General features: G+C 44.1%; 1 protein-coding gene and 1 long non-coding RNA gene across 3 annotated transcripts; one reads left to right on the forward strand and one right to left on the reverse strand.

The window, feature by feature from the left end:
* Positions 1–273: 273 nt before the first annotated feature.
* On the reverse strand, positions 274–14,631 carry LOC128333262 (uncharacterized). Of its 2 annotated transcripts, XR_008310890.1 has the most exons (4): positions 14,558–14,631; positions 12,823–12,947; positions 2,860–3,051; positions 274–381 (listed from the first exon to the last, which is right to left on the reverse strand). It is a non-coding gene; the product is annotated as an uncharacterized LOC128333262 (long non-coding RNA). The 2 variants fall into 2 exon arrangements; XR_008310889.1 differs by lacking the exons at positions 274–381; positions 2,860–3,051 and having other exon boundaries at positions 12,693–12,947.
* LOC128333260 (neural cell adhesion molecule 1-like) lies at positions 3,144–14,919 on the forward strand. Its single transcript, XM_053268532.1, has 9 exons — positions 3,144–3,199; positions 4,713–4,802; positions 5,403–5,618; positions 7,888–8,028; positions 8,121–8,255; positions 10,092–10,282; positions 11,638–11,731; positions 12,792–12,972; positions 14,273–14,919. Exons 1-9 carry the CDS (start codon positions 3,160–3,162, stop codon positions 14,310–14,312), a joined length of 1,128 nt encoding a protein of 375 aa, XP_053124507.1. The 5' UTR covers positions 3,144–3,159; the 3' UTR covers positions 14,313–14,919.
* The last annotated feature ends 327 nt before the right edge of the window (positions 14,920–15,246 follow it).

The following is a 15,246-nucleotide window of genomic DNA, read 5'->3' on the forward strand; positions in this document are numbered from 1 at the left end:
AGGGCTCCACATTGTGAGTTATGGGCAAAAATTTATTTTTTGAAAAAAATTTGTAAAAAATCAGAGGAAGGTCCAATCGACTTGAAATTTGGGTGGCAGGTAGAACACAATGTCCCCTTCAAAACCAGCCACTTTTTGTGATCTGAACCGGTTCGGTTCGGATCCGAACCGGTTCGAAACCGAACCGGACCGGGGGGGTGGTCTGGCAAAACCAAAACCGAACCACCCCGGTCCGGTCCGGACCCGGTTCGGACCCGAACCGAACCGGGAGAACCGGTTTTATGCACATCCCTACAGTACTCCAGGTGTGGCCTCACCATAGTCTACAACTTTCCTCAGTGGTTGGAAGATGTAAAAGCTTCATAATCTTTTCTTTTCTTCCTTTGGGAGAGCAGTAAGGAAAGACCCAGTCACAAAGTCATAAAATGCTGACAGAAATACAACAGTAGCATGCCTAGGCACGGAATAAAAACCAAGCAACCCTCTTTTATTTCCTGCTGACTGATATCAAAATCTCCAGAGTCTGTCAAAGTGACACAGAAATCCCCCTTTTAAGTCTGTCAGTAGCTTGTCTCAGAAAGACATTCTCTGCTCAGAGCCAGCCCCTAGGGTTTTTGCTGCCCTAGGTGAAGAAATACGTTGGTACCCCCTCATCTTGTAAAAATTATATTCTGTATTGTATGAAATATAATTTTTGCTGTTTATATTCTTTTGTGCTCTTATGAGTGTATCCTATCCACCGTCACCTTTCCCAGTAGTTCAATGTACCAGGAAATTTGGCTGTATGCAGGTTTGCTCTAAAGTTGTGTACAGTTTGGCTGTATGCAGGTTTGTACTAAATTGAGTTAAATTCTAGCGGTGTGCATGAATCACATTTCAAAAATCCGTTTTGAATTCAAATCAAATTCAAAAACCAGTTTCAAATTTGGTTTGAATTCAAATCAATTTGAGCCAGTTTTGGTGCCTTTTAAAACCACTGAATGGTTTTAAAAAGTGCCAAATGGCTCTCATTGAATTTGAATCCAATTTCAAAAAAATGATTTGAATTTGAATGGAGTTCCCCTTTTAAGGGGTGATTCAACCTGAATTCGAATCAGTAGCATCACCCAGATTTAAGCTGAATCAATTCGAATCCAAACTGATTTGCACATCCCTTTTAAATTCCCCACATCAAGCCCAAGCATAGTGACTATGATAACTACCGCCCTTCAGACCAAACCTGGTAGGGGATTTTGGTGGATAAGGGGTGTGCAGCCATAAAACTGGTAACAGATGCACATGCTCAATGGTCATTTGAGGGTTCAGTCCAGAAAAGTATTTTACAGGGCTGGCCCCTCAAATGGCTGCTGTGCATATGCATCAGGGCAAGGGGGGCAGTGGGCTGAACTTGATAAAGAGCGGGGCAGTAGCACAGGAAGCAGGGCAGCAGCTCCTCCTCCTCCCCTCCTCCTCCTCCCCTCCTCCTCCTCCTCCTCCTCTTCTTCTCCTTCTCTTTCTCCTCCTCTTCTTCTCCTTCTCCTCCTTCTCCTCCTCCTCCTCCTCTTCTCCTTCTCCTCCTCCTCCTCCTCCTCCTCTTCTCCTTCTCCTTCTCCTTCTCCTCCCCTCCATATCCTCCTCCTTCTTCCAGCCATTTGTTTATCATAACACTTGTATGCCATATTTTCACCAAGAAGTCCCCACTGATTGATAAAATATACCACAAAACTGTGGGTTGTATCCAAATAAAGTTAGTTGTGTTGTTTAGTGTTAATAATAATAATAATAATAATAATAATAATAATAATAATAATAATAAACTTGAAGAGCACCTCAACACCATAGGGGCCACAGAAATCACCACCAGCCAATTACAAAAAGCAACTTTACTGGGAACAAACAGCCTATATTCTACGACGATATCTATCACAACAGCAACAACATTGACAATAAAATTCAGCCATCCCAGGTCCTTGGGAAGGACTCAATGTCTGGATTAAACAAACCAGTCAATAACACCTGTCTGACTGTGTAAACAATAATAATATTATTATTGTTGTTGCTGCTGCTGCTGTGACTGTGTAAACAACAACAACAACAACAACAACAACAATTTTCAATTAGATTTAAAGAGGCAGCAACCACCATTCTGCCTTTCTGCCTCGAGGGAGAAGAGAGAGCGAGCGAGCTTTGCTTTGCTTTGCTTTGCCTTGCCATACCTATTGCCTTCTGCCTTGCCAACCTGAGCCCAGCCTGCCTGCACCTGCTGCAGCATGCCAGTGTATTTAGTGTATTTACGTTTTGTTGGCATTTCTGCCTCGCATGATCCATCATCATCATCACCATGTTTATATGACTTTATAGTGTACAATACCGTTTACATTTATATATTCATTCTTTATGTCCTTTCCCCCAGTTTTATCATTGGATTTGTTGGGTTGTGTTTTGCATTTTGGATATGAGCTTTTCCTTTCCTTCCTTTAAATCCTTCCTCAAAATCTATATTTCCTGTGAAGTCTTTAGCACAGCCCTCACCCTCACCCCCACCCAACTGTCAGCCTAAGGATCTGGAACAGAAAGAACTGCCTATTTTTCTTGTCACCTTCTAGATTGTAAGCCTCTTGGGGCAGGGGCTTTTCATTGTTTACAAAGCCCCTGCCCCAAGAGGGCATATTTTTGTTTGTTGTTTGTTTGTTTGTTTACAAACAAACAAACAACAAACAAACAAAAATATGATTACTCCAAGGAAGTTAGGCTTTCCCCCCTATCATTGGATCTGTTGAGTTGTGTTTTGTATTCTTAGTTTCAGATCCTCTTATACTCTTTCTGTGGTGCCAGTTCGAAAATACAACCTATACAAATTTACTTTTGAAAATCCATTACCTAAGCATGAATGCAGAAAACTGCATGTGTGGACACACACACACACGTTTTCCATTTCTCTGTTGCGTAGAGGGAGATCTGTCACCTTTTTTCTGCATCCCTCACAGTCTTTTCCTACTCCAACTCCAGTTCCTTCGCCTTCCCCTAGTGATGCACGTGAGTTCAGGCCTGGGTGGATGTAAGAAAAAAGACCTGGGTGGGGAGGGGGAGAAGAAATAAATAGCTCAGGAGTTGTCCGTGTTCCAAACTGCTGTTGCTGCGTGAGCAGCTCAATTCATGCCCACATCATATGCCAATAACATGGGACCAGGGAGATTTCTCATCTTCATGCTTGCTGCAGGTGAGATGGAGGGGATCAAAGGTTTCTTGCCTGGGGAGGGAAGCTGGATTTGTGTGTTTCCAGACTGCAGTCCAAAGACACTTAATTTGCCCTGAAGCTATTTCATTTCTACAGATTAAAATTTAAGATGATGATAAGATAACCTCTAAGATAACCTCTAAGTTAGAATGATTGGAGTTGAAATGAAGTAAGTGTGTGTGTGTGTAAGCTGAGCATATTCTCATAATTCAAATTTGCTTTTTTAAAAAAATCTATATTTATCTAACTGGAACTTTTTGGCAACATCCCAATTGTGTTTTAATGTTATCTAGTTTTAATTGTAATTGTAATTTGCTTTTAATTGTTCATTGATTTTAATGTAAACTGCCCTGATCCACCTTTGGAAGTCTAATCAAGTAAGTAAGTAAGTAAGTGTTTGCTGCTGGATATTGTTGTGGTTTTTTTTAGTACACCAGTATTGCATATGTGAGTTATACCTTATCGTAAGGATTTATCCATAAGAATTAAGTTTTACAGTTTTTACCAGTAATAATCGGAGCCAAACTGAAAGCTGACCACCTTTGATTTTCAAAATATCAAATATCAAAATGGGGCCAGATTTCCAACTGACGAACAATGCCATTGGAACTGGACTGACAACCCAACAGAAGAGTCAAATCATGCAGCAGTGATGGGAGTAAAGAGCCCTGCTGGATTTGACAGGTGGACACATTTATGAGGGTGATTTAAAGAAGGAAAAAGATACTTCAGTAATAGGAAACCAGGATGGATATCCCCATACCTATGATTCTGGCGGATAACTCTAGTTCTAGTCATTCTCTAGTCATTCACATTCTGGAAAGGCGAGGGCCATTGAGGAGAGCTGGTCTTGTGGTAGCAAGCATGAATTGTCCCCTCAGGGTCTACCCTGGTTTGCATTTGAATGGGAGACTGCATGTGTGAGCACTGTAACATATTCCCCTTAGGGGATGGGGCTGCTCTGGGAAGAGAGTCTTCATGCTTGCATGCAGAAGGTTCCAAGTTCCCTCCCTGGAATCTCCAGATAGGGCTGAGAGAGATTCCTGCCTGGAACTTTGGAGAAGTTACTGCCAGTCTGTGTAGACAACACTGAGCTAGATGGACCAATGGCCTGACTCAGTATATGGCCGCTTCCTATGTTAATCAACACTTTTAGGGGGTCTTTCAGGAAGCACATTTGTTCTTCAGGCCCCCTCCCAGCCTCAATCAATGACCTCATATCATCTAAAAGGCTGTGTGCCACACATATGAAACCCTTTGCTCGCAGGCAATGCCAACTTTAACACAGTGCCTGGGAAGTCTCTAGCATGGGATGGAGCCACAGAGCATCTGCTTTGCATGCGAGTCAAACCTTTGGTCCATCCAGCTCAGTATCTTTTGCTTTGAGTGGCAGCGGCTTGATTTCAGGCAGGAGTCTTTCCCAGTGCTGCCTGGAGACCGACCTACGTCCCCATCCTCTAACTTTCTGTTATATCATGTGTCTCTTCTCTCCTAGGGGCTGTCCACTGTGAAAAGGCATCTCTGGAGATTATTCCCATCAATGGGGATGTGCAGAAGGGGGAACCGGCATTTTTCATTTGCAAAGGTGAAAGCAGATAACTGAGGGTATGTACAGACATACATAAAAACAGGATCCAGCGTGATCATCTGCCTTTATTGGGTGAGCATAGCTTTCGGCCGCCTTTCCTCTTCAAATGACAGGAAATGCTTTTACAGCAAATATTGATTTCCTTGTTAGACGTCCCCTTCCCCATGTCCCTAGTGGATTATCAGCCTTCTCTTTAAAGCATTGGTTGGATGACTATACATTCACGTAATACCTGGTTAAACCCCCTATATTTTCAGGCGTACAAACATTATGATGTCATAGACAGTCAGTGCTCTACACAGCCCCTTTCAAATTGTTTCTTCTGAGCTTGGTCTTTAAGAAAATATTGCATAGGTGATAATGCAGTGAATGCACATAGTGGGTCCTGTGTTTATGTATGTCTAGACTCTCCCCAGCTTCTTCCTCGGCTCTTCGTTCATCCATCAAAACATTGTTAGTTTTGGGTGGGTCATTATTAACCTTTCTGTATCTGATGGATGTGCTGGTCTAGCTAGTCCTCTCTCCTTTTCCCCACCATCGCCCTAATCCAGAAATCTTCCATACTGATTGTTTATTTTTTGCTCCTCTACTTGGCAGTGAAACGAGGTGGGGAAACCGAGTTAACCTGGTATGACCCATCCGGGGAAGAAATCTTAGAGGACTCAGAAGAACCATACAAGAGGAAGGAGATTGATGAACTATCTGTGGGGCTGAATATGACACTTTCTGACCCAGAGAAGGGTGGGACCTTCCAGTGCAAGGGGGATTTTGACTCTGGCCTTGCTACTGCCCAGATCCAAATCCGTGTGATCCGTAAGTGACATTATTTTGGGGACCTGGCAATGTCTATTGGGCAGAGTCAACCTCAGTGGAACTTAGACTTCTGAACTTCATGTAGCCCAGCATGGATTAGCATTTATGCTCAGTAGCACCTCCCACCCCCAATATATGGGGCAGAGTGGAAGGGAAGAAATTACAGAAATCAGGTAAAACTATGCAGCAAATGTTATCCAGTTTGCACCAATATCTCTCTCCTGGCTTTCCCCAAAGAATCCTGGGAATTGTAGTTGAACCGGCAACCTCTTGCTCCCTAGGCAAGTTACTTCCCCGCTGCCAGTCTGTGAAGACAATACTGAGCTAGATGGACCTATGGTCTGTCTCAGTATATGGCAGCTTCCTATGATTCAGGCTTTTCACTGCTCGTTAGAGCGCAACCCAATTTATATCTGGGTTTTTTTAAAAAAGCAACTTTTTGCATTGGGTTTTTTGGATAGCATTGAGTTTGCAGAAAAGCCTCACAGAAAACTTGCCGGGTGTAGAAAGCTTCCTGGTGAAAGTTCTGAGAATTTTGTTTGCAACCCCCCACCCCCGCAAGTCTCCTCTCAGAACTACAATTCCCACATGTTTCCTGGGATGAGGGAATGACTGTTAAACCAGTTTTCATCTAATTCATGTCCTTGGGGAGATGTATTCAGTGTCCTCAGGCAATTCGGTTTCAGTTGAGAGGGTAACACTCCCTCTCCCCTCACTCACCCTTTAGAATTCAGAAAAATATATCAACCCTTTACAGACTGGGAATCCTAGTACAGTTTCATCCCAGGAGGTCATGGGACCTCATCCCAGGAGGTCATGGGACCTCCTTTCACAAGCCGAATAGTCCCATATGGCTAGTTAAACCATAGGGCAGTTCACATGATGAATATCGGGTTAAGGGAAGCCTCCTACATGAATCTGGGAACAGGGCACAGTCCAAATTTTTGACTGTGTGTTAGATAAAATCAAGGCCAGAGGCAGGGAGTGTGATTATCAGTCAACCCCCAGCTGGATAGGATGATTTCCCTGCCTTCCTCGTTCAGAAGCTGGGGATGAAATCTCTGGATAGGGTGTGCTTGTCTTTCTGCTGGCAATCAAGCTCCCAGCCTCCAACTTTGTTTTTATCTAACACACGATCAAAAACCGGTGAGCGTGCCAAGCTCCCAAATGGGAAGAGAGCTGGTCTTGTAGTACAAGCATGAACTGTCCCTTTGCTAAGCAGGGTCTGGCCTGGTTTGCATTTGAATGGGAGACTACATGTGTGAGCACTGTAAGACATTTCCCTTTGCGGATGGGGCCACTCTGGGGAGACCATCTGCCTGCTTGCATGAAGAAGGTTCCAAGTTCCCTCCCTGGCAGCATCTCCAAGACAGGCTGAGAGAGACTCTTGTCTGCAACCTTGGAGAAGCTGCTGCTAGTCTGTGCAGACAATACTGAGCTAGATGGACCAAGGGTCTGACTCAGTATAAGGCATCTTCCAATGTACCTATAGTGGTTCAGAAATCATCATGTGGAGATGCCCATAATTGCTGTCCAGTACACCTGATTTCAATGGTTCAGATCTGGACTCCTGGAGTGGGTGCAGAATGGAGAGTTGCGTGCTTGTTTTGGAGGACTGGAAATAGTTGTGTGTTGCCCAGTGTCCAGTAGGGAGGGTGAATTTCAGGGTTCCTATCTTCCATAGGAAGCTGATTTATATCAAGTCAGATAATTGGTCCGTCTAGCTCAGTATTGTCTTCATAGACTGGCAGCGGCTTCTCCAAGGTTGCAGGCAAGAGTCTTTGTCGGCCCTATCTTGGAGATGGCAGGGAGGGAACTTGGGACCTTCTGCATGCAAACAGGCAGGTGTTGTCTCTTCTTAGCTAAGGGGACAATTCATGCTCACTACAACAAGATCAGCTCTCCTCCCCATGCAGCTGGTAGAAATATGTCCCTGTGGGTCACACAGCCCTCAGGGACATACTTCTCTGTGTTGCAGAGCGCTTCTGGGAGAAGGAGAGATGAGGGGGTCAAATACTGCCCGTCACTCCTTCTCCCAGAAGTGCTCTGTGAGTTTCTCCCTGAGTATGTCCCTGAGGGCTGTACAATTCTATCAGTTAGAGGGTGACCTGAGGGGAAGGTAGGGTCCAAAAAATCTGCCCAACCCACTGCATAATAGACACAGCCTTAATGGGGAAGGCCACTGAAGCAAGTGCAAAGCTCTCTGTTCTGTCCCTACTTCCATAGTTTGAATCTGAGTCAATGTTTTATCTCTGGTTGTGGCCTACAGAGAGACCCACATTTGTGACCAAGATGGCCTCTGAGAAGGAAATAACAGAGAAGGGAAAAGTAGACTTCAGCTGTTCAGCCACAGGAATCCCACAACCAACCATTAAATGGATCTTTCAAAACCAGGACATCAGTCCTTCTGGTGAGTAGGAGATGGTATACTGAAGTACCCGGAGATAGAAATTCCACTCTTGCCACTGCCAGTTATGGCAACATCTCCCTTCTGGTTGACAGAACGTATCTCTGTTGAAAGAGGCAGCCTGGAGATAAAAAACATTCAACCCTCAGATGCTGGAAACTACAGCTGCAAAGCTAGCATCGAAGAGCGGAAAGAAGTGGCTTTCACACATGTCACACTCAAGGTGAAATGTAAGAGCTCTTTTAGGTCTTACCATCATGCCGGGAGGGGAAAATTGGTCTGCATAAGGTGACAGAACTCCATGACGAAGCCAGTAGTCATGTGGGTGGCCAATCCAGCCACCCAAGGAGAGCTCCCAGCTCGTCTGTGGGGAGAGCAGGCGAAGTCGTTCTCCCCACAGAGCCCAGTTGGGCTCTACACACGCGGATCGTGTGTAGAACCTCACTGTCTTACCTGGTCAAAAGAGGAAGCTACCTAATTTGACCCGAGTTGCGGAAACATTTTCAGTCAGTTAGCTGGACACTCACACGTGTACATCAAACAAGGAAGTTACAGTAACGGACCATATTTACCCTGCACGATTAGAGCGCTCCAGACCTGGTTAGGGTTATTATTTTGCTCAAGCATTTTAAAAAAATCTTTAGGGACTTCCCCCAAGTCTATTTTGAAACCCCAAGCCAGCATTGAAAAGCATCTTGCGTAAACGTGCACAGTATTGGTGCCTGCAGGTGTCGCTGGAGGGGTTGGAGAAATAACGGCAGCCAGGAGCATTTCCGGACAGGGCTTTCAGCTTGCTTCTCCTCTGGAAAGGAGCGGGTGCATTCACATATTGGCCAGATTTGCCCTGGAGTCCCTGTGAGCTATCGGGAAGCACTTCTCACACAATTCGGGTTTTTCATTGCGCATTAGAGTGTAGCCCGATTTATAGCCAGGGTAAGAAAAATTGACTTTTTGCATTGGTTTTTTTTTTTGGGGGGGGGGGGAATTTGAACTTGCAGCAAAGCCTCGCAGTCATTCCTGTCATAAAGCCTGCTGTCTGAAAGTGCTTAATTACCTCAGAAGAGGTACGCAATTACCTCAGGTTAATTACCTCAGAAGAGGTTCTTAAATCTTTTGATGCTTTGAGAAATGAATTCAATATCCCTTTGAATGCCAGTTGGCAGTATATACAGGCACCTTTTAACAGTTATTTGGACATGATGCACTTGCTGCTTCAGAAACTCCATCATTAATACTGGATTTGGAACATCTACTAGAACAAGCTAAAGCTACAGTTTCATTTTATTTATTTATTTATTTATTTATTTGAAATATTTTATATACCGCCCACTCCGAAGACTCTGGGCAGTGTACAAAAACATGCAAAACAAGACAGCATTAAAATTACATTCTAAATAAAACTAAAGTAACTAACAAAAAAAGAAAAAAAAGCAAATAGGTAAACTACAGGGTAAAAGCCTGGCGAAAAAGAAAAGTCTTCAATAGAGATTTTTTTAAAAAACCTTTTAAGTTTTTAAAACTTAAAGAGAAAGAGAAAGTTGATATTGATTATATTTGTGCATTATGTAATCAGGATCTTGAATATACCATTACAGTAGACCAATGGTTAATAGCACTAAGGATAATGAAACGAGCATATATAGATCTTAAATTGAGACTTGTTCAGCAAAAACTTTTGTTTCGCTCTTACTGGACTCCCCAGAGGATGTTCAGAAAGGGCTGGGTTCAGAACTTGCTGGAGATGTAATATTTATGAGGGGACATTATCACATATGGTTTGGTCATGCCCAATTATAGCATCTTTTTGGGATGAAGTCCATAAAATTGTAAATAAGACATTGCAATTATCATTGTGTTTTAAAGATAGCTATGTTTTCCTGGGATATATTCCCAGGATATGGAACTTAACACTTCATCAGCAATGATGGATTCTTCACGCTTGGGGAGTGGCCAAAAAGATTATAATTCAACATTGGGTCTTGGGTATTTGGTATGATCCAGCAGGGACCTTCCGCTGTTTTTCTTTGAGTCCCTCTGTCTGATGCTAATCTGGTCTGCTTCCCCAGTCGCTCCCAGGATAGAGCTCCCCACAGGTGACCCGCTTGTCATTCCAGCTGGGAATTCCATCAAATATAACTTCACTGTCCTGGCCAACCCCTCCCCTTCTGTCACTCTCTCTTGGAAGGAGAAGGTTTTCAAGGATGAGGACATCAAGCTGGTGGCAAAGGACCAATCTATCTATATATTTGCTGTTGAGGTGAGGCACTACATTCGGAGGGTTGCTGCCTGCTGGTGGGCTTCCTGTGGAAATTGGCAAATCTTTCCTCTTGGGAGAAAAGCTGAGATCTCCTTTTGTTATCAGTTGGTGTGAAATGTCAATGATGATGATGAAGATGAAGCTAATGATTTCCATTTATAAACCACCCCACCCAGAGGCTCTGGGTGGAGTACAACTAGTTTAAAAAAACATAACATTTTAATTTTTATAAAACACCTGAAAACCCATCTTTTCATCCAAGCTTTCTCAGCTTTTAAAAATGGTCTGTTTTAATTTTATGGTTGATTTTAAACTGTTGATTTGTTTTAACTTTTATATGTGTTTTAATTGTTTTATGTTAACCGCCCAAGGATGAAAGTTTGGGCGGTATATAAGTTTGATGAATGAATGAATAAATACAAACATCATTTAAAACACACTACTTAAAACCACAGAAAACCAATCGTAGCACAATTTAAACAATACTTAAAAACAATTTTAAAACCTTGGACGGCCAGGCCAAACAAGTACGTTTTTAGGGCTCTCTTAAAGGCCAACAATGAACCTAAACTGTGGATATCTGCTGGGAGTGCATTCCATAGGCCAGGAGCAGCTACAGAGAAGGTCCAGTTCCAAGTCACCACCAGATGTACTGGTGGGAACTGGAGATGGACCTCTCCAGATAACCTCAAAGTGCGATGGGGATCATATAGAAGAAGGCACTCTCTAAGGTAGCCCAGACCCAAGGTGTTCAGGCCTTTAAAGGTAATAACCAACACTTTGTATTTTGCCCGGAAGCATATCAACAGCCTGTGCAACTGTTTTAAAACAGGCATAATATTATCTCTCCGAGTTGCCCTGGAGACCAATCTAGCTGCTGTATTTTGAACTAACTGAAGTTTCCGAACTACATACAAAGACAGGTGCCAGAAATGCGCCAAATCATGCTGAGAAATTAGACTTGGCTTGTTGAAACTCTTTTGACTTTCCTTGAAGATTGGGACTGGTTCATGCATACATGAAATCTCAGATCGAGTCGGGCTCTGGGCTTTGGGAGTGTGTCTCCCATGTCCATGTGAATGTCAACTTCTTATTTGAGTTCAAATAAGCAGAGATTGGTCATGTCTTCTGAACCGATCTCAGCTGACTCTAATCTGCTTGCTTCAGAGAACTCACGAGGTGATTTGAAGCAAATTGCTCAGAATAAACGGAGATCAGCTGGTTCAGATGGCATGACCAAGGGAAATGCCTAGATATGCTTCTCTTCACTTGCTATAGCACCATACCCTTCCTGGAAATGTTGTAATAAATCATGTCACAAGGAGAGGCTCATTTTTAAAACTCCTTTGTTTTAGTTCCCTTCACCATCAGAAGCCAGTATTTCAGAAGCTGTAATCACAGCAGTGAATGAGCTGGGCCAAAAGGAGAGGAAACTCACTATTAAAGAAGGTGAGCTATAAACAGTCTCTCTGCAAGAGTCAGAGTGTGTCTACATTACATATGTAAACTGATTCAATGGTCATTCACGCTCCCCAAGGAATGATAGACCAAGGAGAGGGCTAAGAATATCTAGATAATTCTGAGCATCAAACTACATTTCCCAAGATGCTTTGTGAGGAAAGCCATGACAGCTGAGCCGATAGTGGAGATGTTTATTTAATACAGGTATTTGTTAGCCACCAGCTGGACTCTACCTCAGAGGAAGCTCAGGCGGGGCAGAAAGCAGGTATATGCCCATATTTACCAGAATAGAAGATGACCCTGAATTTAAGATGACTCTCTTACAAAATATGAGTTAAATCCAGGTTATACTATTTACCCAAAAGGAAGAGGTCCCTAAATTGAAGATAACCCCTCATTTCTAACAGCAAAGAGCTTGGAAAAAACCTAGAGGGCAGAGGCTGTTCCCATGATCACTGGGAAGTGGGCCCAGTTATCGTGGGAATCACTGGTCTCACAGGTGAGCCCGGTGGTCCCAAAGCGGTTAGCCCACTGAATTCCCCCCTCCCCTTAAATGAGCGAATGCTTCATTAACCTCATTTCTTTGCTTATGTGTCGCCATGGCGCACAGTGACACATGAGTAGACCCCCGAGCAGGGGTCTACAGCCAGCTTCCTGGGCTCGGGGGTCTCTCCAGGACTGGGACTTATGGGGGCTGCATGGCCCCCGATCCCCACAGCCCCCACGGCTCCATGACGGAGCCGGCAGTCATGTGGGTGGTCGATCTGGCTGCTCAGGGCTGCACTTTGATCGTCTGTGGGAAAAGCGGGCTAAGCCTTCTCTCCCTGCAGACCCGACAGAAGCTCTTCTCATGGATCGTGAGAAGAACTTCCTAGTCTTGGATTCAGGAAAATAAAGTACTTTTCAAGAAACCTATAAATTAAATAAATTCACAGATAGCCCAGAAAGATAAAGGGCCTTCATCTCTATCGAGCTAGGGACAGATTTCAGACATCTTCAATCCCTCCATGTCTGCTTTTGACAAGCATGTGTTTTCCTCCCTTTTCAGAGATCCCAAGGAAAGGACTGGGAATAGGTACCATCTTGGCCATTGTGTTGGTGGTCCTTCTGTTGGTCTTGCTGGTGATCGATGTGTGCTGCTACTACAAGCGCCAGCGAGGCTTGCTGATGTGCCTGCGATCACACATACAGGGCAAAACGTTGTCTGGGACAAGTACAGAAAACAACAGGTGAGTTAGCATAAGGGGGACAAACACAAGTATTTGTCACACTCATGGATCTGGGACCCCCAGCCACCACTTGGGAATGAGGTGGAGAGTTCAGGGTATGAATCAGTGTGGGAAGATCCTATGACTGAGTCTCTGGGTGGTCTCATGTTGCTAGTATCGGCCATATCGTGAGAACCAAGGGAAAGAGAGTCAGTCCGCACCTTGACCATGACCCAAGAAGTTCCTCAAGGACCTGCCATCCCAAAACCAGTTTCCTCTAAGCACAGTTGCTTGCAAAATTGGGACACTCTTCTTTAAACAACAGAGCCTTCCCTGGGGAAAGGGTGGGACCATCCAGACACTGAACACAGGAACACAGAAAGTCCATCTAGTTCAGTATTGCCTATATTGGCTGGCCATGGGCAATGGCTTCTCCAAAGTTTCAAGAGATGCAAGAGTCTGCCACAGCCCTGCCTGGAGATGTTAGGGATTGAACTTGGGGCCTTCTATATGCAAATCAGGTGCTCTGCCACTGAGCTAGGGCCCCACCCCCAAAGGTAGCATACATGGGTCTCCCATCTAGGCATTGACCACACCAATCTCCTCTAACTGGGCAGCAGCTATAAAAACTAGCAGTCAACGCCACCCAGTCACTGGTGGAGCAACATTTCTCTTAAGCAGTTGTGCCCATTCCTTTGTTTCGGTTGTTTGCCTGCTTGGAGCTATCCGTGGTCCTGATCCCCTTTTTCTTTGGAACCTGACCGGAAACGGTGATAGTGGCCATGGCTGTCATTGGGTGTTTTTTGTCATGGGGCAAGGAGAAGCGGTCGCCTCAAGCAACAGATTATTGGGGCACCAAGAGGACAGCAAGAAGCCCCCCATTGCTACTTTCAGAGCATCTTATTGGGGCTGATTTGATCCTTGCATATGTTGCAAAGACTTCTTCTCATATTCCTTGCAAAGCTTGCAAGAAGCATGAGGAGAGGAGAGGGGTCTGCTGGCAACTTTCTCTCCTCCCTGCCTCCTGTACAATTCCATAGCTTTCAAGTTTGGTTTTGGAAAAGGGTTGGCACCCATCAGGGACATGGAGCAAGGCAGCATCAGCTGAGCTTGACAGTTTGATCTCTGCACCCCAACTAGAGAGCTGTGAAGAACCCATCATGGCCGAACTGCTGGAGTCACCCAGAGTTTACCGTCAGGGCTCCCTCATCAGGGAACTTTGAGAACTTTGGTTGAAGATGGTATACAAATATTTGTCATCATCTAAGTCATAGTATGTCAAACTATCCTCTGATCCGCCCCGCTATATTTCCTGTTACAGGAAAGGCACTGTGGTGAACGTCTCCGGCATTGAAGCCTGATGAGTCGATGCTGATTGGCTTTGAGATTGGGTGGCTCAAGAGTGCTTGGATGGAGCCCAAACCCAGGCTGTTCCAGGACCCAGAGCCTCCCCACTCCAAAAAAGACTACTTCCTTCTTTCCAGGCACATCATAGCTCTCTCCATCCTCTTTATCACTGCTAGGCCTCTGATCACTGCTAGGCCTCACTCCACTAGAAACAGTAACAGATAGGGGCCATGGCGTCCTGCTTGCCATAATCTCTTACAGGTATTTGATGATCATCTTCTTCCTTGGACAGGACCAGAATCCTTATTGTCCCTCCACTCCAGTACTGGTTCCATTTGGAATGGTGGTGAATATGTGCACGGCTGCATCTCTAGATGTTGCTTAGCTACAGCCAATGAGATTCTATGATTCAACTGACATGGCAATAAGGATGCTCTCACCCACTTCCCTGATTGTCATTAAACCCCACTCTGTCCCTGTCCTCCCACGAAGCTGGTATTTGTAGGAATGAGCTTCAAGAATCGGATTGCAACCACCCATTCCATCATAATGGGGCAAAATGGAGTTGGATGACTCATAAAGCTAGAAAGATGAAGTTGGTGTTGGAAATGATTCAATAATAAATAGAGAAATAGTTTGAGCAGGTGTGTTCTGTGATGACTGACTGCATTTAACACCTGGAATATAGGTGCACTCAACACAAGTCTATTGTTTTAGTTCCCATCAAATTAATCTCTGACAAAAATGTATGACATAGACTATTATGCATAGGTAGAATTATTTATTTATTATTTATTTATTTATTTAGTCATTCAGTTTTTAAACCGCCCTTCTGAAATGGCTCAGGGCGGTTTACAATTAAAACAGAAACCATTAAAACCAATAACAATTAAAACAGAAATATAAATATAAACACCAATTAACAATTAGAACATCTTAAAAAACAAT

The sequence above is a fragment of the Hemicordylus capensis genome, chromosome 7, assembly GCF_027244095.1.
Source record: "Hemicordylus capensis ecotype Gifberg chromosome 7, rHemCap1.1.pri, whole genome shotgun sequence".
Taxonomy (NCBI): domain Eukaryota; kingdom Metazoa; phylum Chordata; class Lepidosauria; order Squamata; family Cordylidae; genus Hemicordylus; species Hemicordylus capensis.

Bases quoted from the DNA above. Each gene is read 5' to 3' on its own strand.
- LOC128333260 (XM_053268532.1), top strand. From the start codon at position 3,160: ATGGGACCAGGGAGATTTCTCATCTTCATGCTTGCTGCAG. The intron at 8,029-8,120 runs GTGAGTAGGAGA...TCTGGTTGACAG, and splicing joins CCAGGACATCAGTCCTTCTG to AACGTATCTCTGTTGAAAGA. The intron at 8,256-10,091 runs GTAAGAGCTCTT...CTGCTTCCCCAG, and splicing joins TGTCACACTCAAGGTGAAAT to TCGCTCCCAGGATAGAGCTC.